The sequence below is a fragment of the Triticum urartu genome, chromosome 3A, assembly GCF_056163025.1.
Source record: "Triticum urartu cultivar PI428250 chromosome 3A, HENAU_Tu73, whole genome shotgun sequence".
NCBI lineage: Eukaryota > Viridiplantae > Streptophyta > Magnoliopsida > Poales > Poaceae > Triticum > Triticum urartu.
In genome coordinates, this window is record NC_141875.1 from 479,816,886 (window position 1) to 479,842,178 (window position 25,293).

At 44.7% G+C, this 25,293-nt stretch overlaps 3 protein-coding genes across 4 annotated transcripts; 1 reads left to right on the plus strand and 2 right to left on the minus strand.

Annotated features, from left to right (window-relative positions):
* Nucleotides 1-5,918: 5,918 nt before the first annotated feature.
* On the plus strand, nt 5,919-6,995 carry LOC125544504 (uncharacterized). The gene has a single exon (XM_048708219.2). The coding sequence runs from the start codon at nt 6,230-6,232 to the stop codon at nt 6,668-6,670; it is 441 nt and encodes a 146-aa protein (XP_048564176.1). The 5' UTR covers nt 5,919-6,229; the 3' UTR covers nt 6,671-6,995.
* Nucleotides 6,996-8,536: 1,541 nt separating this feature from the next.
* LOC125544502 (phytochrome-associated serine/threonine-protein phosphatase) lies at nt 8,537-14,878 on the minus strand. The gene is made up of 10 exons (XM_048708218.2): nt 14,530-14,878; nt 14,142-14,288; nt 13,978-14,045; nt 11,230-11,287; nt 10,321-10,431; nt 10,186-10,236; nt 9,313-9,456; nt 9,139-9,234; nt 8,935-9,006; nt 8,537-8,824 (listed from the first exon to the last, which is right to left on the minus strand). The coding sequence occupies exons 1-10, from the start codon at nt 14,608-14,610 to the stop codon at nt 8,741-8,743; spliced, it is 912 nt and encodes a 303-aa protein (XP_048564175.1). The 5' UTR covers nt 14,611-14,878; the 3' UTR covers nt 8,537-8,740.
* A 2,690-nt stretch (nt 14,879-17,568) lies between these two features.
* On the minus strand, nt 17,569-25,159 carry LOC125544505 (general transcription and DNA repair factor IIH helicase/translocase subunit XPB1). 2 transcript variants are annotated; one of them, XM_048708221.2, is made up of 19 exons: nt 25,048-25,159; nt 24,851-24,967; nt 24,572-24,740; nt 23,549-23,771; nt 23,402-23,458; nt 23,000-23,140; nt 22,837-22,917; nt 21,720-21,807; nt 20,703-21,040; nt 20,528-20,603; nt 20,246-20,439; nt 19,715-19,878; nt 19,569-19,641; nt 19,363-19,476; nt 18,716-18,796; nt 18,517-18,576; nt 18,346-18,429; nt 18,120-18,262; nt 17,569-18,012 (listed from the first exon to the last, which is right to left on the minus strand). In XM_048708221.2, the coding sequence occupies exons 1-19, from the start codon at nt 25,061-25,063 to the stop codon at nt 17,937-17,939; spliced, it is 2,295 nt and encodes a 764-aa protein (XP_048564178.1). In that variant the 5' UTR covers nt 25,064-25,159; the 3' UTR covers nt 17,569-17,936. The 2 variants fall into 2 exon arrangements, with proteins under 2 accessions (XP_048564178.1, XP_048564177.1); XM_048708220.2 differs by having other exon boundaries at nt 23,402-23,771.
* Between the last annotated feature and the right edge of the window lie 134 nt (nt 25,160-25,293).

Genomic DNA, 25,293 nt, shown 5'->3' on the forward strand with positions numbered 1-25,293 from the left:
ATGCCCAACCACTGCAGAAGATAGAGAGAATATGAAAGATGTTCCCTATGCATCAGCGATAGGATCTATCATGTATGCAATGCTGTGTACCAGACCTGATGTGTGCCTTGCTATAAGTCTAGCAGGGAGGTACCAAAGTAATCCAGGAGTGGATCACTGGACAGCGGTCAAGAACATCCTGAAATACTTGAAAAGGACTAAGGATATGCTTCTCGTATATGGAGGTGACAAAGAGCTCGTCGTAAATGGTTACGTTGATGCAAGCTTTGAGACTGATCCGGACGATTCTAAATCGCAAACCGGATACGTGTTTACATTAAACGGTGGAGCTGTCAGTTGGTGCAGTTCTAAACAAAGCGTTGTAGCGGGATCTACATGTGAAGCGGAGTACATAGCTGCTTCGGAAGCAGCAAATGAAGGAGTCTGGATGAAGGAGTTCATATCCGATCTAGGTGTCATACGTAGTGCATCGGGTCCAATGAAAATCTTTTGTGACAATACTGGTGCAATTGCCTTGGCAAAGGAATCCAGATTTCACAAGAGAACCAAGCACATCAAGAGACGCTTCAATTCCATCCGGGATCTAGTCCAGGTGGGAGACATAGAGATTTGCAAGATACATACGGATCTGAATGTTGCAGACCCGTTGACTAAGCCTCTTCCACGAGCAAAACATGATCAGCACCAAGGCTCCATGGGTGTTAGAATCATTACTGTGTAATCTAGATTATTGACTCTAGTGCAAGTGGGAGACTGAAGGAAATATGCCCTAGAGGCAATAATAAAGTTATTATTTATTTCCTTATATCATGATAAATGTTTATTATTCATGCTAGAATTGTATTAACCGGAAACATAATACATGTGTGAATACATAGACAAACTTAGTGTCACTAGTATGCCTCTACTTGACTAGCTCGTTAATCAAAGATGGTTATGTTTCCTAACCATGAACAAAGTGTTGTTATTTGATTAACGAGGTCACATCATTAGTTGAATGATCTGATTGACATGACCCATTCCATTAGCTTAGCACCCGATCGTTTAGTATGTTGCTATTGCTTTCTTCATGACATATACATGTTCCTATGACTATGAGATTATGCAACTCCCGTTTGCCGGAGGAACACTTTGGGTGCTACCAAACGTCACAACGTAACTGGGTGATTATAAAGGAGTACTACAGGTGTCTCCAAAGGTACATGTTGGGTTGGCGTATTTCGAGATTAGGTTTTGTCACTCCGATTGTCGGAGAGGTATCTCTGGGCCCTCTCGGTAATGCACATCACTTAAGCCTTGCAAGCATTGCAACTAAATGAGTTAGTTGCGGGATGATGTATTACAAAACGAGTAAAGAGACTTGCCGGTAACGAGATTGAACTAGGTATAGGAATACCGACGATCGAATCTCGGGCAAGTAACATACCGATGACAAAGGGAACAGCGTATGTTGTTATGCGGTCTGACCGATAAAGATCTTCGTAGAATATGTAGGAGCCAATATGGGCATCCAGGTCCCGCTATTGGTTATTGACTGGAGACGTGTCTCGGTCATGTCTACATTGTTCTCAAACCCGTAGGGTCCGCACGCTTAAGGTTACGATGACAGTTATATTATGAGTTTATGCATTTTGATGTACCGAAGGTTGTTCGGAGTCCCGGATGTGATCACGGACATGACGAGGAGTCTCGAAATGGTCGAGACATAAAGATTGATATATTGGAAGCCTATGTTTGGATATCGGAATGTTCCGGGTGAAATCGGGATTTTACCGGAGTACCGGGAAGGTTACCGGAACCCCCGGGAGCTAAATGGGCCATGATGGGCCTTAGTGGAAAAGAGAAGAGGCAGCCCTACATGGGCTGCGCGCCTCCCCCTTCCCCTAGTCCTATTAGGACTAGGAGAGGTGGCCGGCCCCCTCCTTCTCTTTTCCCCCTCCGCGAATCCTATTCCAACTAGGATTGGGGGGGGGGGGGGGGGAATCCTACTCCCAGAGGGAGTAGGACTCTCCTGGCGCACCCCTTGTGGCCGGCCAGCCTCCCCCCCCCTTTGGTCCTTTATATACTGAGGTAGAGGCACCCTAGAACACACAAGTTGATCCACGTGATCTATTCCTTAGCCGTGTGCGGTGCCCCTAGCCACCATATTCCTCGATAATACTGTAGCGGAGTTTAGGCGAAGCCCTGCTGCTGTAGTGCATCAAGATCGTCACCACACCGTCGTGCTGACGGAACTCTTCCCCGACACTTTGCTGGATCGGAGTCCGGGGATCGTCATCGAGCTGAACGTGTGCTCGAACTCGGAGGTGCCATAGTTTCGGTACTTGATCGGTTGGATCGTGAAGACGTACGACTACTTCCTCTACGTTGCGTCAACGCTTCCGGAGTCGGTCTGCGTGGGTACGTAGACAACACTCTCCCCTCTCGTTGCTATGCATCACATGATCTTGCGTGTGCGTAGGAAAAGTTTTTAAATTACTACGAAACCCAACAGGATATGGCTACCTCATCTAATTAGGAGATGCCTAGTTCATCGAATCAGGAACCAGTTACAATTACTGAACCTGCCATTTCGATGGAACACTTTGAAAGTCCTGTGGAGGAGAACAATGCAGTTCCTACTAGGAGCAAGAGACAGAGGACTGCAAAGTCCTTTGGTGATGATTTTCTTGTGTATCTCATAGATGACACTCCCAGTTCTATTTCAGAGGCCTATGCATCTGAAGATGCTGACTACTGGAAGGAAGCAGTTCGTAGCGAGATGGATTCCATCTTGGCGAATGAAACCTGAGAGATAACTGATCGTCCTTATGGGTGCAAACCTATAGGATGCAAATGGGTATTCAAGAAGAAACTTAGGCCTGATGGTACTATTGAAAAGTACAAGGCTCGGCTCATGGCTAAGGGTTATACCCAAAAGGAAGGTGAAGACTTCTTTGATACTTACTCACATGTGACTCGGCTGACCACTATTCGAGTTCTACTTTCACTAGCTGCCTCACATGGTCTTCTCGTTCATCAAATAGATGTTAAGACTGCTTTCCTAAATGGAGACTTGGACGAGGAAATTTATATGGAACAACCAGATGGGTTTGTAATAGATGGTCAAGAAGGGAAAGTGTGCAAGTTGCTGAAGTCTTTGTATGGACTCAAGCAAGCACCCAAATAGTGGCATGAGAAGTTCGAAAGAACTTTAACAGCTGCAGGCTTTGTTGTGAACAAAGCTGACAAATGTGTGTACTATCTCCATGGTGGGGGCGAGGGAGTTATGCTTTGCTTGTATGTTGATGACAATACTGATTTTCGGAACAAATCTGAATGTTATTAAGGAGGTCAAGGATTTCCTATCTCGTTGCTTTGAGATGAAGGATTTAGGAGTGGATGATGTCATTCTGAACATCAAGTTGTTGAGAGACAATGATGGTGGGATTACATTGCTTCAATCTCATAAGGATATACCCTTCAAGCAGACCATCTTAACGAGGTCAACAATGGAAGCAGAACTCACAGCACTAGATACAGCTACGGTCGAAGCAGATTGGCTTCGCCGGCTCTTGAATGACTTGCCGGTTGTTGAGAAACCTGTACCGGGTATCCTTATGAACTACGACAATCAAACTATGATCACGAAAGTGAACAGCTCAAAGAATAACATGAAGTCATCAAGACACGTTCAGAGAAGGTTAAAGTCTGTTAGAAAAATGAGAAACTCCGGAGTTATTGCATTGGATTATATCCAAACGTCTAAAAATCTGGCAGATCTTTTCACTAAGGGTCTATCACGTAATGTGATAGATAATGCATCGAAGGAGATGGGTATGAGACCCACAATATGAGTTGTTCACAGTGATAACCTATTCTTTGTGATCGGAGATCCCGTGAATTAGATGTGGAAGACAAGTTGTTGGTCAACTGAGAGGAGAGTACCCTTACTATTAAAAATACCACTCCATGAAGATGCAATACTCTCCTAATCTGCATGGCAGGTTGATGTAAATCTTAATGTGTTCTAAGTGGCTCTTTGAAGCAGAGATGTTGTCCTGCAGAACATCTTTTGAAGAACGCACCTATATGAATCTGGTTGTTAAACGTCGCAATATATGAGAGTATGGTTCTCTCTAGTAAACTCATGAAAGGTCTCGGAGTATGACGCATAAGCTCCACCCGCGGGGAAGACCCACGGTAGCCACGTATCGGTTAAGGCTTTGTGTGAAGTTAGATTCGCAGAAAACTTGCAGTTCAAGGCCCAGTCCACTGTTCAAGTTGCTTACTAGTGTAGCATAGAGTTCTAGGTGGAAATTCAACTTAACAGTCTCCACTGCAGTGCCGGTATATAAAACAGTGTTTTGGAACCAAAGGCAAATTTTGTGTGCCTCTGGAATCTGGTGGGGGATTGCTAGAATTTTGTCTATTTTGGCCAGCCCAATAGCAGTTTCAGGAATTCCTAATAAATCCTAAAGGCCCACGCAGCCCATTCATGCAAGGCAAGAGGTGGAACTAAAGTTTAGTCCCACATTGCTAGTTTAGAGAGAGTTGGACCTCTTTATAAGGGAGGTTCTTTCACCACATGTATGAGCATGAGAACATGAGGGACATCCACGCGCGCTCCTCCTCCGCCGCCCGCCTCACCACGCCTGTCACGACGCGGCGCGACGCGGGTTGCGGGAATGAGCCGAGCCGATGTCTAAATTTTTTCACGCACGACGGGTATACGAAAGGTCACACGGAAGCTAAAGCGATAGTGGAGTTTGAATGCGAACGGTGCAGCCCTTCGGTTGCTGGCTGTTCGCTTCATCTTCGTCTCTTCGTTTCACCTTCCATCGCTGCCCTCTCGCCTCCTTCTCTTGCGCCTATAAAAGGGAGGTCGCTTCTCTCAGAGAGACACACCAGAACTCATTCTTCCTCTCACCACCGGTTCCTGAACATTGCGTTGCTGCTACGATCTTCCTCATCCCGGCTTGCGGCGTGCACCGCAAGTCGGGACAGTATGCCTCCGAAACCTCACCTCTTTGAGTCCTGTACGGGAGAAGGGTGATAAGGTTTTTGGGGAGCGCTCTGCGCGTCTACTGACTTCTTCTCACGGACGCCCCCGGACTCCGACGACTACTTCCCCGACGACATGGCTACCGAGGACACCGATCCCAAGTCCAGTGCTACTGTTGCTGCTGCTGTCCCGTACGTGTTCTTGTTTTTTCTGTTAGAGGTTCTGTCACAGTTCCTTGTTCTAGTCTTTGCCCTAGACATGATAGGTTCTACTTCATATATGCAACTTGATCTACTGTCTGCTCTAGAGATGTTTGATTCTAGTTTATATTTGCAGATGTTATTTACCTTCACTCTGTCAGATCGCATGACTTGTTCTATCTCTGTTATTTTAGTCATGCTTTATTTATTATTTCTGTTAATAAAATCATATGATAAATTGCTCATATTTCCAACATCCATGACAGCGACAGTGACCAAATAAAAAGCGAGCGGCGGCCACCACCAGTCCAGCAATGTCGACAGAGACGCCGGTGGCTGGGCGAACAGCCTCGTGCCGGGCACCGCGGGCCACACCCCTACTCCCGTCCTGTCTCGTGCCCTGCCCGGCGCCCACCGTGCGGCGGCTACATCCAGTCCCACAATAATCGATCGCTAATGTGTACACCTGGACCTGGACGGATTAGAGCGTTTTGACCAAGTTTCTTAGTGGCTGACTGATTAGCACGCCCTACCAGACAAAATATCCCGAGCACTACCATCCGATCACACCGTCACAGTTTTTGTTGGATCAAAAGAAAGGAGCACTGATCCTACGAGTGTGATGCCTTGCCAACAGCTGTCCTGTCCCACTTAACCATCTTTCGGTTCGCAAATTTAATAGAAAAGACCCAGACCCGTAACAAGAGTTTAATCAATCTCTCAAGATTATAAGATCCTAATCGATGAAATGACTCCAGGTCGGCTCAGTGGCTACCCTAGCTTAGCTTCCTTTTGATTTATTTTATCTCCTACCAGTAACCAACAGCGATGGCGAAAAGAGAGAGGAAACCACACGAGACGCTTTCGTGAGCACCCCAATTTAAATCCGAGGGAGCAGACAAAGTTTCTTGAGCGAGAGGGAGAGAGTTTCCTCCCTCCCACGACGCGCCCGTGCCCCCCCACCACCACCACCCCACGCGTCCCGTTCGAATCTCTCACACGGAACCCACGAGCCAGGGACAAGAAACCATCGACGAGAACGGGAATGGACGCCGCCGCTGCCGAGAAGGAGGCGGACGCCGGCGGGCCGCGCAAGAAGCCGGCCGCCGGGAAGCGGTGGGGCGGCGAGGACGACGCGCGGGGGCGCGACGCGTCGCCGGCGGCGCCGCGCGAGGACGCCGGGCAGGACGGGGCGCTGGCGGAGTGCGCCGTCTCGTGCTGCGTCTTCTGCGCGTGCCTGCCGGTGGCCGTGCTCTGCTGCGTGGCGCGCGCGCCCGTCCGCGCCGCGCGCCGGTGCTGGCGGCTGAGGTGGCGGCGGCGGCCGGCGCGGCGCCTCGCGCCGGGCGGGTCGTCGTCCTTCTCCGACGCCGAGCTCGGGGACCTCCGGCAGGGGCGGGTGCGGACAATGGCGGACGAGGACAGCGGCCGGGCCGGATCGCCGGCGTCCCCGCGGCAACCGCCCCCTCGCGAGGACCGGAGGAGATAGGTAGCGGGTTTGTTAGTTAGTTAGGCTGATTGATTTTTCTCCAGTTTTGCTGTGATCTGCCAAGTAGGATGATGAGCCGTTTCGATCTGTGCGGCCTCTTTCTCTTCTTTTTTTCGCTTTCTTTCATTCTCTCATTCTCGCCGTCGGTTAGTGGTTAGCTCACGCCGATGATCAGCCAGAAATTTCGGCAAAGCAGCAAGGTTGCTGCCCAGTGCACATTCGGCACCACATTGCCGAGTCCAGATTTTTCAATCTAGATTGTAGTCTAGATGATTTATTGGTTTGAGATGGTTGCGCCAAAAATAAAGCCGACCGCATTACTGTACTCTTACCTCTCCCATCACTGTCTGCCCTAAAAACACTGGTAGTATGGGGATCACAGGATTTGTCTCATGGAAAGCTGGTGAAAATTGCGAGTGGGCACGAACTGCTGCTACCAGCACTGTTAAGGAAAAATGATCCGTTGCAGTTCGTCAGTTAAGAGTCAAACATGGGAGCCATTATTAAACAACGTCTTAAAATTCTGTCTTTCAGTGAGAGGCCACTGTAATTACTAGTAGTACTGTATTAAACAACCAGGGGGTGTCTGACACGGCGAGCAGTTAATCAAATTAACTTTGTGCTGCCATCCCCACCTGGACGATCAGGAGGTCAGTGTTAAAAAACCAGCAGCCTGCCGAAAGGTGCCCCCTCCGAATCCAATCCTAGTTTTGGAGTATCACCTAGCTAGAAAACACTTTGGAGCATGGCGCATACCACGAGTCGTCGTGATACGCAGGCACGACGAGACATGGCCAGCGTCATGCACGCAGTGCACTCTGCATGTACCTTTTTTTTTAGATAACGCTCTTTATTTACTTGAGCGGGACGAGACGAGCATCATCACTTCATCAGCAGCCTCACCCCGGTCCGGTCCAGGTCATGCGGGGTCCGACGACGAGTCGATGATCCGAGGCCGCGAGCAGTAGGCGCCGTCCCGTTCAGACGCGCGAACGAGTGGGGAGAGGCTCCGCTGGGCAGCGAACCGAGGGTAATAACAAATAATTGCTGAAGGCGGACACGCAGGCGCCGTCGCTGTCGACTCGGATTTGAGCGTATACTGTGCCGGGTGGCGGTGACGCGGCCGGGGGTGCCGACCCCGCGACAGCCCAGCAAGCTCGGCGCGTTCGTGCGCGCGTGCAAGCTGCGCCGGAGATTCTTTGGCTATCGGCTGGGTGGGCGACTGTTTTCGGCAGCGGGGAGGCATATACTTCTCCCCGCCCCGCCCACCACGGTTGCAAAAAGAAGACGCGTCACCATCTTGGTACGATGCCACGGGGTGACCCGTGACCGTGACCCCGGTGCGCGCGCCGTCGGAGGCAAATCTCTTCCGTGTCATGGCCACGCCGGCCGGTGGGCGGCGGCGGAACCAAGCCCTGCGTACATTATCTTCCGAGTATCGGGATAAGGTGGATCGAGACTAACAGCCGCGCCACGCCAACGACCGTCCCTGATTGCAGATAAAAAAGGACGGAACGCCTGTGTGAATAAAGAGTGGCCATCATCCACATGTTCAACAGAACATATACCTCTTCTCATCTTTAAAAGAGAACATATACCTGCCTTTTTAAGTGCAAGTAAAGAGTGGTCCATCGTACAGATGCTCCACACATCATGTACTACCTGTATTTCTTCTTTTCACAAGTAAAGAAATACCTAAACTCGTGTGCACCTCTTCAGGGCATGTGTTCCACACACAAGAATCTAACCGTGAAACAAACTCCGAAGCCACGTACCCAAACTTGTATGTTGTCAAATGCATATATGTCACATAAATAGCACCCGTACAACATGTATAACAATAACAATAATAATAAACAATAAAAAGAAACAAAATTGGACACTGCCATAGAAGGAATACAGGAGCAATGATGCTCCCAAGGATCTATTGTACATGTGGTTAAAAGAAGCGCGAGAAATAAAACGCATCAGATTGGACTATCATCTGAACCCTACAACAATAACCACCTCCGGTTCGTCTTTTAACCCTTACAACTTAAAACAGCGACTTCTAAAATTGTACAACTGAAGTCAGAGAAAATACGGGACGGCAGTCCTTGGGCCACGCATCTGGTTGTTCTCCTCCGTCTCCGTGAAGAACTTGACGTCGCGGTCCTGACAAAGAATAAGTGAACACTAATCAGTAAAGACTTGATAATGAAGATCTGCTTGAAATGACAGTATGCATTATCCCATGCTCTCACTCCACAGATGCGCTAACATACCATGTTCTCGTCGAAGCTTAGTATAGAAGCAACATTGCCACATCTGTAGCAATAATTAGGTGCAGACCACACCTGCAAAATTAAATGTGCAAGGCATATGATATGAGCATCATTAGCATGGTTTTATTGAACAAGTATGTAATTTCCAAGAAAAAGATGCTATGGTTATCTGGACTAATTAGCGACATGTGAACAGACACTTACAGTTACAAGACCCTTGTCCTGAAACATGTACTTTAAGCCTTCCTGGACCAGCTGGTGAGCCCGGCAAACTAGGTCAAGATTGTTCACATGGTTGAACTGCATAGAGAATAAACCAACAACATTTGTTAAGAGATGATGAAAAAGTGATCCTCAATGAAAAGATTCCATGCCCACCTCTGTTGTCACTCGTGATCCAAAAAGCCAACCTGCTCCACGCGGACTAACAGCCCATGTCTCTATCTCTTCAGGGTCACTCCACATAAGATCACAGAAAGGACCTTCGTGGGGAATTTCACAATTCCGATCAATTGTCCGTATCTGGTGACAAAGTGATATTTAATCAGATTATTGCTTCCATTGTATTGCCTAGCAACACCATTCATATCTTACATGAGAACACCACTAAACACATAAGAACAAATCAACCTCAGAATCATGCATCCTTAAGATCATGAGCCTAACTCTGCAAATGCTAAGGATCAACTAATAAAGAGAAGTACTATAACAGAATCAATTGAAACAAAAAAAAAGCAGTAATAAAACAATTATTGAAAAGACAGATGATAAGGGTCCAACATTTTCCTGAAATGTTCAAGGATGTTAATTGTTTACTAGCTCCTTGAAAACTTCTAGAGAATATTCCGTGTTCTGAAAGTAGCTACATAGGCATTCAGCGGCACCCTTTTGTCCTATTACCCGCCTAGACCCACCTAATGGGCTTTTACGCACCAGCCACTGATCTGCACCTGGCTAGCGGCAAGGTAAACATCAAGATTATCTTCTTATCAAATTAAAGATATAGAGAGTTAACAGTGTGAACTTCTTTATAATTGGAATCAGGCCATTAAATAGTTGTATAAACCAGGTGTGGTACGTCTATATGAATCAGGAAACCTAATTTATTCTGTAAACCAAGCACCACATATTTCTATATCCGTTAGGTAAAACAGACAGTAAGATGGGTCAAAATTCTCATTCAAACCATAAGTAACATATTGGCTGAATGATGTTAAGAAAAAATTACGGAAGAAAAGAAGTCCAACTAACCTGGTCAACAGTACGTACATCAGGAGACAGGCCACCGTGAACACAAAGGACCTGAATTTTCACTACATCATTTAGTATGACTGAGCACAAAGTATGAATTCATAATCTAGAAATTATCAAATACAAGGAACTTACCGTGCCATTAATGATTGCTGAAAGAGTAAGGTAATCAAAAACATCGGTGCAATACCGCCACGCATTGGCATTCCCATACTTCCTCTGGCACTCGTCATAGAAGCCATATACCTACAGATCAGTAACATTATATTAGTTTGCCTGCATGATAAAAGAAGTACTGAATGATACGTATTGACCTGTTTGTGGTACCATACAACGCGTTCAAGCTGTAATTATTGTTTTTTCTCGAATGCGCAGGAGATATATGCCATTATATTAGAGAAGACGGAAGGGTAGAAACCCTGAGTACACACACACACATTCCATATGTTTTATAGGTTACAGTACTCACCCGTGCCTGAAAAAGAACAAAGGACTACAGATAACCAAAGCCCTGGGCGCTAGGGCGCTCACAAGGGAAAGCTCTCGAGTCCCAGCCACTCCCCAAAGCTGTGCCTCCTCTTCGGCAAGCAACAAGGCAGCAGCCACACTGGGGCAGCAACATTGAAAAACAATGATTCCGATGGCTCCAAGGGGCCCAGGCAATTATGTACACAATTACTATACAGTCCTAACATGCCATGTGAAAGAGAGACTGTTCAACTTGCCAAACAGAATCATTAGCATGAAATGTAGGTTTTCAAATCATCACTTAGTAGCTGGATTGTTTTAACTTCAACGAAAGTGTTATCATTTCGTCCAGAATCAATCAACATCTACTGCTTTTCAGTGCAGGATGCATTTTAATGCGAAAGCAACAAATGTAACTTCACTAACTACAAGATCTTTTGGCAACAGGAGACAGTACAATATGAAAATCATGAGCGAATACAGATTGAACTACAACAAAGTTAATTGAAGCAGAAGTATCTCAAATCCTAAATGTTCAACAGGATAACATATACCATTCTCCATATCAGGACATACCTGTGTCAGCTGCCTACTTTCATGGTTCCCACGCAGAAGGGTTATGTGGGCAGGATACCTGGTAGTAGGAAATTACATTGAGAGTTAGCCATATATGACACTTCAGGAAAAATGTAATACAGTAAGAATTCTTACTGAAAAGAAGCAACCAACACTAACAGGTGTGGTCATTGTTTCACTAATTAAGACTGATACAGTTCACCTACAAAGCACGGACACGGCCAAAGCCGAATCGCCGTGCAGATACGGCTGGACACGGGGACACGGGGCCACGCTAAGACACGGCCGGACACGCGTATCCCGCTGATTTCCTGTAATACGAATTTAAAAAAAAAGGAGGACACGGCTGGGACACGTGTGGGACTCGGGAGGCCCAACTACTATTCCTCGGCCCACCCTTTTTTTGCAGGTCGCATAAACAGGCGCCACAAAAGGGTAAGCTGGGAAACCTCCTGGACCAGTCGATGCCACAAAGTAGGGTTTCCCACCTCCTGGACTCGACGCCGCTGCCTGGACTCGACCGCCACCGCCCCCCAAGTGGAGCGGCCTCTCCTCCCAACGGCAACCAAGCTGGAGCAGGTAACCTCGCCCTTTTTCATCTATTCGAATCGATTTGTTGTTGAGCTGCTGCTGCTTACTGCCCCTGTCCGCCATGCCCTTGCTGTTGCTGCTCGCCAGTAGCTTCCCTATGCTGTTCATGTGCTGCTGCTGCTTGCTTATTAGTGCTGCTGCTGCTTGCTTACTTCTGCTGCATGCTTATTGCTGATGCTGCTTGAACTGTTGATTGAATGCTTGGTGCTTCATGTTAGGGATTGCCAAACCATAATGCTATTGGGAGCTAGCATTGCAGATTGGGTAAGTAAACTTCTTTGCTGTTTGTCAAGTACCAGTACCACTTCAGATTATTATGACACTAATACCAGACTATTGTTTTAACTCCGCTTATGTTGTCTCAACATAGCCGGTCCCTCCCGGATAGGCTGGGCGAGCCAACGTAAAAACTCAGCCACTCTTGTGGAGATGAAACCCAAAAGATCACGAAAGAACTAGCTATGGACAGGGGTGTGTGGAAGCTTGCTATCCATGTGCCAGAACCCTGAGTTGGTCGCGAGATCTTATGGGTTTCACCTCTAGCCTTCCCCAACTTGTTTGGGACTAAAGGCTTTGTTGTTGCTGTTGTTGTTGTTGTTGTTGTTGTTGTTGTTGTTGTTGTAACTCCCTCCGTCCGAAAAAGCTTGTCCCTCAAATGGTTGTATCTAGCACCAAGTTAGTGCTAGATACATCCATTTGAGGGACAAGCTTGGGCAGACGGAGGAGTACTAGACTATTGTTTGATGTGTTTTGCAAGTTGCAATGACATGGATCTGGTCTGGAACTCTGGATGATCAATCAAGCACTTGAAACAGGAGACAACAAATGGGGCATTATCTCTTTCTCATTTTTTTGTCTTTAACTCTATATTACATGGCATACATTTATTTATCTTTATATATACTTGCCGTGTCCCCGATGGGTTGTTTTTGGAAAATGCTGTATCTCGTGTCCCCGTATGCGTGTCACCGTGTCCGTGTCGCTGTATCCGTGCTTTTTAGCAGTTCATCACAAAAAATGGTGAGAGGCAATCTTTATTTTCAATCTTGCAGTTTAAGTAAGGCTGTCCAAACTGTTCGGGCTTGAATAAAGCTCCGCTCGAGAGCTAAGTAAGACAAGCACAAGCCCAGTCTCAAGCATGTGAGCCCAACTAGCTCCAGATCGAACAGTTCGCTAAAGCTTGGTAGAGCAACACAACCTAGCTCATTTTCGAAGAAAATAACTATAGGACCCGAGCATCATCCTAGACCTGTCCCTCTTAATTTTCTAACCCATGACAGCAACTCATTGATCCATTTCACTATACACAAGTCTGGACATCTCACGGGCCTATCCTCCTCAGACAAAGAAGCTTTTTGCAGCCTGATAAGATGCACTGGCCGGACTTTTAATTAAAAAATATTAACAAGCTTTGCGAGTTTGTCAAGCCTTCCAACGAATTGAGCTTGAGCTCATCCCTGTGCTCATGAGGTGAGCAGAAGCTCCCGCTCACCAAATGGCTTGAGATGCAAATCGAGCTTGAGGAAAGTGTGGGTGTATTCGGCTATTCGCTCAAACTCAGTCGTTGACAGCCCTATGTTCAAATAGTAAAAATATAGACGAGTTTCAACTTCAAATTTCAGCTGGCAGCTTCCAAATTCGAGTTCAATCCATAGCTGGATTGTGCAGTGCAAGGTCATCCCAGTCTAACTCGGCTCAACTCCTGATCTTTGTATGATTGTACAAGAACCATAAAAGATTACACACTTCTAGTTTCATGAAAAATAATAAGCTAAATCAACCCCATCGACCCCATAGGTTACTCGTGGTATTATCCAGCAAATACAAGGGGAAAAGTCAGTTATGAAGAGACAACAGAATTTGACATACTATCAAGCAGCAATCAGACATTACCATTCAACAGCTTAATTCCATCTAAGGAATGCCTATTGACAATCCTTTTTGCCTTTTTGGGGTGACCTACTCATGATCTGGTTATTCGTGTATCACTATCATGTAGTATTATTGTTAACCAAAAGGTACGGTGATATGATAATGAAGTTTATACTCAGAAAAGAGTGAAGAAGCTGAAGGCGCAGCTATGCGGTATAAAGTTCAAAGCTTTGGAACAAACAAAAGGACGATTCATTATCTGCGAACAGAAAACTAACCAAATACCTTGCTTTTAGTAGCAAAAGGATGGTGAAAACCTCGAGACTGTTGAAGCCGCGGTCGACAAAATCACCCTACGAGTCAATCACAGCTCAGTTAAGCAACACAAGAACATCAGAGGCTACCTAAACCAGTCACAAGAAACAATAGAAGGGCTGGGGAAGCCAGACCATGAAAATATAGTTGGTCTCAGGCACATGTCCTCCGGTGGCAAAGAGCTTCATAAGGTCATGGAACTGCCCATGGATGTCGCCGCACACTGTGACCGGGCTGTTGACTGGCTGCACGTTCGACTCCTCGATGAGAATCTCCTTAACCTGGATGATGATCAGCGAAATACACATCGGTTACACACTAGGCATACAGACACACCCACGAATACATACACGGTTCACTCAAGTCTCTCGGCGAGCAGCAAAAGCAACTAATTTTGCCCGTCTACCTGCTACTGCTGGTACGAACCCTAACACGGCCACGCCGCAGCGCACGCGCGCGCCACAACGCCGCGCGAACAAAACCCTAGCGGAAGTGATAAATAAAGAGGGGGAGGAAGCTCACGTATTCGCAGAGGGTCTGGAGCTCGTGCTCGGCGAGGTGCTGGCCCTCCTTGACCTTGGAGATCCACAGATCCAAATCCATCGGGAGCGGTGGCGGCGGCGGCGGCGAACCGGCGGCAGGGGATTCAGGGCGGAGGTGCGGACTGGGGGGAGGTCGATCCCCTCTTGATTCCTGGTGCGGATATTAGTTTCGCCTCCTCGATCGCGGCTGGGGGGGCGAGGCGAGAGGGAGGGGAGAGGAAAAATAAGGTTGCGATTTGCGCCGGGCTCTGGGCTGCCTCGCAGGTCACAGCCTCGCAAGCACGAGACGGACGAGACGGGGTCTGCAGCACTTGGACGTGCGGCTCAGATTGGGTGGTGCAGCCGCTGCGGCCAGGCATGCGCGTGTGTGGAGTTTATATTTTTTGTTGGTTTTTTTTCTCTGTGACATCCGATTTATAAATTTTACAAAACATCAAGACAACGCGTGCAAGAAGCAAGCGCTACACGGTAAAATTCTACTACTAGAAAAAACCGACTATTGAGAGTTTGTTGCACGAAACACCAACGTTGATGTCATTCGTTGCGGGTAGGTTTAATCTGTCGTTCGCTCCACTGACATGACTTCTAACAAATGGGCCCCACTTTATAAATGCACAGGGAGATACTGGGTTGCTTGACAAATTTGAAAGATGTTTAGGGCTCATTTGATTCAAAGAACTTTTGTATAAATTTTGGAGGAATGTAATCTTTAGGATTTTTTTCTATATTGATTTGTTTGATTCGTAGGATTGAATCATATAAGATTCATTTCTAGCGGGTTTTTTTACTATTTTTCATAAGATTTCTAGCATACACCCAAACATCTTCAAGGAATCATTTGTTTTTTTTCTATGATGCAATCAAACAACCCAAAATCATGTGTAATTGAGATGAGGCATGACATTTTATCAAAGGAATTTTATAGAATTTTTGGAGGACCATAATTCTTAGGAATTTTTCTTATGTTGGTCCCTTGATTCATAACATTGGATTTCATAGGAATTTTTTCTATAAAATCTTTTGTACTATATTTCATAGAAAATCTAACATCCTCTCCAACCTTTTTTTTATAATTTCTTTGTTTATCCAATGACATCAGACACTCCTTGCTAATCCTTGAATTTAAGTGGATATATTACTTCAATCTTATACCTTTTCTATTCATGTATTTTCAGAATCCTTCGAATCAAAGAAGCCCTTGTGTTTTTTCCTATTCTCGCGCTTTTAAAATCCTACATATCAAAGAGGCTCTGGATTTCTTTTAGCTAGCTCGTTCAAGAATCGTGTCATGAATATATTTTTACCATGTGTGAAGCCGAACAACCAATCAAGAATCATGTTAACCGAACCAAACTATGGATTAGAGCTAGTTATAATGAGTTGCACTAATAGATCATGTTTTATACAACAAACCCATAGAGTGAGTTTATACACAAAATCAACCCTAACAATTAGTGGTCTGTGCAATCCTCTATGTGCTATATACTCATACATCCACAAGCATGCACGTGGGACGTTGCTTCATTGACTTAACTGCACATGCCTTTAGGTCAGTGACATGTGGGCCAGCCGACTGTTGGACCCACTTATCAGTGGCCCAAAGGCACATGCAGTTACGGCAGCAAATCTCAGTCCGTACACGTGGTATGTGAATATTGGACCTCTCGTGGGTGTTTAATGTTCTCCTAAAATCCTATAACTTTTAGAAGGGTTGGAAAAATACAATGAGTAAAAAAACATTCAATCCTTTCTCTATGAGGTTGTTTGGATCAAAGTCCTCATCACCCTGCCAATATATTGGTGTTGACTAAGATTTAGGTGGTTGTTTGGATGGGCTTCAACTTTTTACAGTGCCATCCTACCTTAACTATTTTCATTTATTTGACCCCAATTCATGGCGAATCGCGGACGGGGATATCGGCCGCCAATTTTCTGGCGTACCCAAGTTTTGATGGGGTGAGCATGGGGTAAAACCAAACAATTCACGTAACTCTTTTAACTCCTACCGTCCTATTTGCAAGGGAATTTCTCTCCCGCACCAATACCACAAGAATAGGACAATTAAAAATTTTCACTTCCCCAACCGTCGCCCGCCTCCTTTCCCTCCCCTCACAGCCTCGTTTTTGCTCGCCACTATGCCCCCGTTGTCGGCCATCCACTACCCTACATGCCTCATGGTCACCTCACCACTTTGGATCCTACCGTGTGGGATCATGCACCATCGTCGCTTGCTTCACGTCCCTCCACTTCCCACCACTGCCGCACTACTCCCACGCGCCTCGCCTCGTCTCTTGCCCCATTGCCGCCCACTCACTATGTCTCGCCGTCAAGACCATTTTGCTCCCGCACTGCATTGTGGTTGTTACTAGCGCCATCCAAAACCTCAACGTCAGCTCCTCACCCCGTCTGCGTCCTAACGTCGCATCATCGGCTGCTACACCCCTCGAAGTGCTTGATGAAATGTCGCAATTCGACAACAATGTCCATTATTATAATTCACTCTTAGATTTGGATAGTTTCCTTACCATTATACTCCCTCCGCCCGATAATATAACAGCGTTTTAACACTCTTATATTCATCCCATAATATAAGATCGTTAAACACTTATATTTGTACAAACACCTCACGTTTTCCAACTGTTAATACACAATCCTGCCAAGAGAATTCTAAAGATCACTACTCTACGTAGTACCATGCTTGAGATATATCATCATGGCTGCTTTTATATCGTCATTTGTAAAACAAAATGCAAGCCTGGTAGCCACATTTCTCAACTCAAATGAAAGAGATCGTATTTGTCGACTTGGGCCATCATATAAATAAAGCTTATAATGACCAAAAAATAAGGAACCTGCAAACACTGTTTCAGCAACAACGAATTGTGCCAACCCGTTTGAAAACACATGCTCCCTCCATATAAGATCGTTTGAAAACTAACATAGCTTGAAAAACGATCCTATATTGTGGGACGGTGGGAGTAAATGGAGGAAGCATTGGTACTTTTCCCGATTGTTTAACTGGTAGAGCAAGCGTGAGTCACAATTGTATACAATGAAACAATATGTTCATCACATGCTTCGCGATGTGGATTTTGGTTATACAGGCACTTGCACAAATATTTACATTTCCATGAAAGATAAATGTCCTCGTTCTCCTTCTCATAAGCTCCAAAATTGACCCTTCTGTTAAGAAACTGGAGATGATCATAACGAAGCAGCAGAGACCAAAATTGCTCCCTTCCTGGTAGTACTCACTAACGACGAGGACTTGTGGATCACGCGCTTTATGTCCAATGAAAAGGGCCCCTTGAACCATACCATGTCTCAGCAAAGCAAATCACACCCTATAGGTTCCTGGCTTCGTTGCAAATGACATGCAGCAGAACTCTATGTATAGCGTTTCTTAAACAGTGTATGCCTCTTAGCCGGGTCCTTCTTCTTGGCTCCCTTGCCCTTTCCAGTGCTGGATGAGAAGGTAAGACTCACATGTAAGCATTCAGCAAACGAACTACTGCAATGGAATCGCAGCATAGAGACGAAAGTAAAATGGAAGTGGAGAGAAGGCAGCACTTGTACTCCATGTAGACCATTCCACCCGCTCCAGAAAATGCGCTCATCAATCCAGCAGAGCGCCGAGCCTTCAGGAGAGCCTTGCCATCAGAATCCTCTTCCAAGTGCTCAACACCAATCATGTCATCCCCTGCGCTCAACACCTGTTTGACGTAGTGCAGACAGAAATTGCAGTCAGGTACAAACAGCAAGAAACTGACAAACAATGGGTATAGAAAACACTCACTTTGCCTAAAAGGTCAAGCTGTTCATCGAGCGTGTGAAAACTCAGGTTAGGTCCTTCTTCAGGTGGCGGCAAGCTAGTGATGACCTGGAAATATATATATATATATATTTATCACTAAACCCGAAGTGTCAAAAAGATTCCCAATATCTAGAGAAATGCTTGGGAATAAACCTTGAAACTATATCCCTGATCGATAAGGAATTGTTGCCTTTTTGTTGAATAATACATTTCCTGCATAAAAATATATGTCATATGCTAAAGTTGATCTAAATTCCACAGGCATGGTTTCAGCATTCTCCATTTCAAGAATATCAGGAAATGGAATAAAGCCAAATGAAAAACTAATACAGTAAACATTAGTGAGACAAACCTGTGTGTCAGTTGATACAAGAGAATAGAAAAAGGCATTGTATTCTTCTTTTCCACCTGCCATCCTATCTTGATGCTTACCCTGCAGCCACAGTAGTTGAAACAGATTCAGTGGAAATGCCATAGAAAACATTGTATCACTAACTATTATAGATCACTTCTGCCCATCTGATTGGCCACATCACTGGCATAACTCACATCCAGACTACTGAAATCCCTTGCACGACCACCTCAAAAGCCAGAGTTGGAGTAATAATAATTTACTTACACTAAAAAAATCTAGAAATGAATTACCACATACAGTAGTTTGAAAAGCAAGTTATATAGAAATAAAATTGTTTCCTTTTGCATAATCAATTTTGATTCAAGATTTTTGTTCTTCATACCAACTCATTTTCGGTCTTTTTTTAATGGAAACTCACTTGCAGCATATACATCCAAATTATCGATGTATCCGAAACATAAAAAAATCCATGCTAAATTTTGAATATGGTCGGACCATCCCCGGACCCTGCGCAAGCGGGAGCTACATGCACCGGGCTGCCCTTTTTAAAATTTTGAATATCAAGAGAAGGAACACAGCAAAATTGCAACTGGTTTGTCTATTACGCTGCATGCAGCAACCCCGCAAGCTTCAATCTACATTACCTTTGCCCTGAGAATACGTCCCAACCGTTGAGCTTCTTGACGCCGGGAACCAGCATGAGATGATATTTGAATGATGACATTTGCCTCTGGGATATCAATGGAGTTATCACCCACCTACGCATTAATAGCAGAGATGGCGTTAAGATTACCTATGATGGCGGCTTCGAAACAAATAAACAGGATTGCAAAATTAATAATAAGTACACCTTAGAGAGGAAAACAGTGTTGACTTCTGGACTGTTCTTGAATTGGTACAAAATTCGTGTCCTCTCCGCATGGCTGCGAGATGCAAAGCCAACATAAGTATACAACTTATGGCGCATAAATAGAATCGTCTAAGACGAGAGGTTACCTTGTGGCACCATAAATCATTGGTTTACGGAGCTTCATTGCGTATGCAGTTAGTGCAAATAAATTATCAGCAAATACAATGATCTTATCCCCGCGTTGTTGCTCATGGAATCGAATTAGAAACTCACAAGCCCTGAACTTGTTTGGATTCATCACATAGAGTACCTGGTAGACAAGAGCCAATATAATGCAAACATCACTATGAATGAACATATCTGAGGACTGCAAAGGGAGTTCAGAGACAAGCATGCCAATAAAATATTCATAAGTTTATATATTACTTAGGTCAAGAAGTGTATCGTTCCAATTTTATCACATGCCCCCTAAGGGCGAAGAAGATACTTTCTTGTCAGGAATTAAGATGACATAACTTAACAAAAAGTCAACACGTTAACAAATCAAAGTAATCATTGCATAAAAGTAAAAAATCAAATGAGGTAGCACCGAAAGCAATAACGGAAGCTCGAACATGTGTGTTTTATCTTTCAGAAAGGTTCCAAAGTTGAATAAAAACACTGCATGGACAGCTCACCTGCTTCTTTTTTGAATTTTCCTTTTTCAAATACTCAGCAAAGAACTCTTTGGTCATGGGACACCATACTTCTGCACATTGCACGTTTGCAATAAATCCACCTTTCACTAAATCCAACCAATTTGCTTCATACAGCTTTGGTCCAATTAGAAAATTTAGATCTGTGATACGTTCATCCTCTCTCACGAGCGTAGCTGTAATTGTAAGAATTGAAGTAATTTAGAACAATTTGACAAGTGAGTAGTCAAAATCACACAAGACTATTATATGATGAAAACGGACCAGTAAGACCAAGCTTGCAGTGAGACTTCGTAATGCTGATGACCTTTCTGAACATATGAGCAGGGACAACGTGAACCTGCAAACACAAATAAGAAAATGGGAATGTACACTATTATGATCTTTCATGTGCTAATGAAATTTGCAAGCCTAACTTATCGTAGAGTGGAGATCTCACCTCATCCATAAGGAGCAAACCCCACTCCCTGTTCCGGATTTCCTCAATAATCTTCTCTGAGTCTTCGGATCGTTTGCCCCCAAATGCCACCATGTTATAGGTAGTCACAACAACACCAGCCATCCCTCGAAATTTCTCTTTGTTATCTGATGTAAATCTACTGATATGTTCGTCTCTTATAGTTGACCAAAGCTTGAACTGGAATGCCCATTGATCAACAGACACAGCATTTGTGGCCAAGCATAGACAGCTCTTCTTAATACGACATGCTGCAGATACACCGACCAAGGATTTTCCCGCACCACAAGGTAGCACAATAATGCCTGACCTTGCTCTACCTACAAAATGGTGGGAAAATTGTTCAGCAAAGGAGAAGAAGCACACACAGTACTCAGCAGATTCTTGAGTTCCAAAACTAACAATTACCAAATGATGCCAGGGAGTAGATTTTCTAGCTAACGCTGAGAGCAGTGAGACTGCCCCCTAACATTCCTAGTTTCCTGTCTTCTTAGTAACACAGGTATCCCGAACTTTACTACTTCACATTAGCTTAAAATACATCTTCTCATTATTAAAATCAGATCAGATCAAGCAGGCCATGTGACATTGAGCAACTTATATATCTGTTCTCAAATCTGGTGGCCAATCAGCAAAAGTGTCATCTGGTAAGACCGGCATCGATATGCTTGATTTGAAGACCCAGTTACTTAAGCTACCATGCCTAAACTTCTAAATGCCATTATAACCCTTGCACGAGGGAGATGGCGCCCAACTAGATCTCATAAGTCACAACCGCATAGTTACTTGCAGGATTGACTCGACACAATCGGTCCAACCAAGCCAACTACTAGAGATGAGAGCCTGATTTTAGCTCAAACTCTCAAAGTATCAATATAACTGCTAGGCTAAGGGTAGCAAACTATGAACGAGTGTTGCATGCATCTGTAAAGGTATCATGACAAGCCGTTTACTGAGTTTAATATGCAGTTATTCCCTTATATTGCATCATGAACTTACCATTCCCAAACATCTTACTGAGGCTCTTTTCTTGATACGGCCTTGGCCGTGCTTGAGGTTTTAATTCCATATCCAAATCTGGGTTTACCTGCAGTAAAATTATATGTCAATCTCAATTCTAAATCTTGTAGTGAATGCTTCATCATATGTCACACTAGAAAGCAACTGCAAAGCTAAAAAATTGTAAATTGCCTGTTCACGTGACAAGTAAAATGGGCCGAGAATACTATGGGTCTCAAATCTCGACAGGAAATAGCAAACAACATTGTCTACATTGTTTGTTCAGCTAGAGATAACACTCGATAGATGGACATATAAAACGCCTGTTTTCTCCATGGATTTAAACAATTGGGGTTTTATGTATTATGAGAATATTCATAATGTACCAAAAGATCATGACTGAATGGAAGGGCTTAAGTTTATTTCACATGGTACGTGTGCTACTCTGTTGTGTTCAGCCTTAAACTTGCAGATGTCAAAGAGCTCCCTGTATCAACTTTACATCATTGCATGGTTTTAACTTTCAGTGTATATGATGGGATCAAATAACAACATGTACCAGTTGGCAGTTGCTGCCCAATCATCAATAAAGTGAGGGTTTGAGTCAACAGCTTAACTAAATGTTAAGGAACAACAAATTATGAGATGTATCAATATAAACTTAACACTTTTGATTTATACATGCATATTTTAATCGGTTATGTCAGTACGACACATTACATACTACAATGTTCTGAGACGATGTTGTGCAATACCTAAGCTCTGTTATTACTGCCACATTTGTTCTTTCTTACGATGTCTGCATTTATTGTAGCAAAATGACTAGCTAAGAGCTAACTAATTCAGCTGGTAGGCCCTACTTGTATACAAAGGTACTAGTTGTTTCGAACTCAATGAACCACAAGGTAAGAAATTGCTTCCAGCACAAGGCCATTTTGGGCCGGTTCGTTGGTTGAAAATTGGCCAGCTCAATCTGGTTTTATGTTAACACGGTTTAAATGCCTGAAAAAATCTCAGTCCAGCTGATGCATCAAGGATCAAAGCGTAGTTTTTCTTGGTCAAACCACCATACTAGATCTGATAAATATAGTTGTTTCTTCATGTGGAAAGTACTTACTGTGTCATTTCTAAAATCATACTCCTCTAGCATGGGAAAGTTCAGTGCATTTGGTAAGCACCGTTGCTTCACGTTCTCAACCTGAACATGATGGATCAAAGTATTAAACACCAGTCTCTACAAACTGAAGCTACCAAAGCTTCTGCTTAAAGAGACACGATACCTGATTGGAATCAATTTCGAAAGAATGTGTTTCCTTGTCTTCAGTTGCAGCTGCCAGCTCTATTCCATCTAACAAATCATGTCCACTAGCTATTTCCCCAGCTGTTTTGCTAACAGCGAATGAAGATGCTCCTAGACAGTCCTGAAGGGACATAAATGGATTCGGATAATGAGGCATAGCAAACAACTAGTTCAAAATGGCCAGTATGAAGACCTATACCAGCAGTTGAAAAAAAAATGGAGGCGATATTTATGCCAGTCAAATGAAATAATTATTAGGGAAGGAGATAATGCACATGGATGGTACAGATAAGCACTTCCATATGATACAAAGTTCTGTTCTAACAGACACTAACTGCGTTCCACGCAAATTGTATGAAAGTGACGAGAACAAAAGATTAACCTCGGGAGCTTTTCGTGCTTTCGAAATTACGTCATCGTTCAGGAGGGTCTTCAAAACCTGGACACAAGCATCACAGCTCAAATAAATAAGTAAATAACGAGTGACAGAGTAATCCAAATTATTTAGTTGCAGGAAGAATGATACAACCTCAGGGAACGGCGACTCCACAAAATATTGATTCTTCTTCAGAACAAGCTTTACTTTGCCATAATTCGCAGTTGACCCATGGATGAAATCAATTATCTCATGAGGTAACTTAGTCTTGGAGAGCTTACTCAAGACACTAATGATAGTGGTTGTCTCAAGTCCAACTGAGACCGCGGCATACAATGAGTGTGGCGTTAGATTGTATTCATGCATAGATTCTGGCCTGCACCACCAAAGTGATATTTAAGTTTCAAATATCCCACACATTTTGTACAATGCATATGTTCCAGACATTAACCTGAGTAGAGTTTGGATGTTTAGGGGGGAAAGCTGAGCAATTTGACTACATCTTCCACTATGAAGTACCGGCATCCTTTTAGGTCAGGTTCAATTGCATTTTAACTTAAATACATTGCTGTTCCGTGCACTAAGCAACACTCAGGAAGTAATAGTCTATTATCTCTTTAACACAGCATGCACGATCCAAACATCCCAACTCCAGACCCAATCCTATAATTGGTTTCCAAGGCAACTAGGACAAGCATTATAGTTCTTTTCTATTGAACTCATACTCAGAATGTTAACATGGTGCACCTTACGCAAGTCAAGTTTCCAGATAACCATGTGGGGCATTAAATCCCTTGAAATGATACTACCACAAGAAATTCATGGTTAATTACATTAAGTGGCATTAGTTTCCCAAACCGAGTCTTCTCCAACACTAGCCTATATAACCATTAAATTCACAAGTAAGTAGCAAGATCCCCAAAAAGCAGGTCCCACTGAAGAACCCTTTTGAATCAGATCAAATGAATGATGCAGTGCCGCACCAGACCTATACACTGCATATAACCTTACTACTAAGCATGGCGAAATTAAGGCTAACTCGGCCTACCAGAACATGAACTTTCTGGGAAAACTGGTAAAAATTGGGTAAGGTCCACTCGTTTGATACAACCATGGGTAGCCCAAAACAAGATATGCGGTTGGCTGGGATTTTGAGGTAGTGGTGATTGAATGGACCTGCATACAGGTTCGGCGATGGCGATGAGGAAATCGTAGGCCTGCTTGTAGAGAGGGGAGAAGGTCTCGAGGAAGATGCGGCCGTCTGCGCACGCCCACAGCGGCCGGTTCACGTGATCCGGCTTGAGCTCCAGCTTGGTGAAGTCCCTCTTCTTCACCTCGTTATCTCCTGAAACGAATCGAAGTTCCACCCCCGAAATCCCCAATCAATTAAACGGCAGGAATCACACCGATTCGCGAAAGATGGGTGGATTTGGGGGGGAATCATGCGCGTGGTACCGTCGCGGGCATCGTCGTCGAAGTCGTCGGCGTAGTTCATCTCGGCGGTCTCGTCCACCAGGGCCGCCTTCGATGGCGCCGAGGACTTGTACCGCTTCGGCGCACGGGCGCGGTCACCTGCAGGGGAGAGAGGGGAAGGGTATCACGGAGAGTGAGACAGAGGAGGATACTGGTGGGATTTAGGGTTGCCGCCTCACCATCGCCGCCGGCCATGGCTGGGAGCGAGGAGGCGGTAGAGGTCGGTGCACGGACACGAATCGAGTCGAGTCGAGGAAGACCGAGAAAGTCGGGGACGGGTATACCTATGGGATGTGCTATGGGGGCTTGGACAAATATAAGAGACGTTGTGGGCCTGGCCCAAGCTTTGGTTGCATCTGGAAAGGTTCTGATCAAGTTAGTGGAAATCCCTATTCGCCGCTTGCTGCGGCAAAATGTCGGGCTAC

Bases quoted from the DNA above. Each gene is read 5' to 3' on its own strand.
- LOC125544504 (XM_048708219.2), top strand. From the start codon at position 6,230: ATGGACGCCGCCGCTGCCGAGAAGGAGGCGGACGCCGGCGGGCCGCGC.
- LOC125544502 (XM_048708218.2), bottom strand. From the start codon at position 14,610: ATGGATTTGGATCTGTGGATCTCCAAGGTCAAGGAGGGCCAGCACCTC. The intron at 9,457-10,185 runs GTTAGTTGGACT...CTTTGTCACCAG, and splicing joins ATGTACGTACTGTTGACCAG to ATACGGACAATTGATCGGAA. The intron at 9,007-9,138 runs GTAAGTGTCTGT...TTAATTTTGCAG, and splicing joins AGGACAAGGGTCTTGTAACT to GTGTGGTCTGCACCTAATTA.
- LOC125544505 (XM_048708220.2), bottom strand. The intron at 18,577-18,715 runs GTTTGTCTCACT...ATTTTTATGCAG, and splicing joins TTGTATCAACTGACACACAG to GAAATGTATTATTCAACAAA. The intron at 18,263-18,345 runs GTGAGTGTTTTC...TACGTCAAACAG, and splicing joins AGCTTGACCTTTTAGGCAAA to GTGTTGAGCGCAGGGGATGA.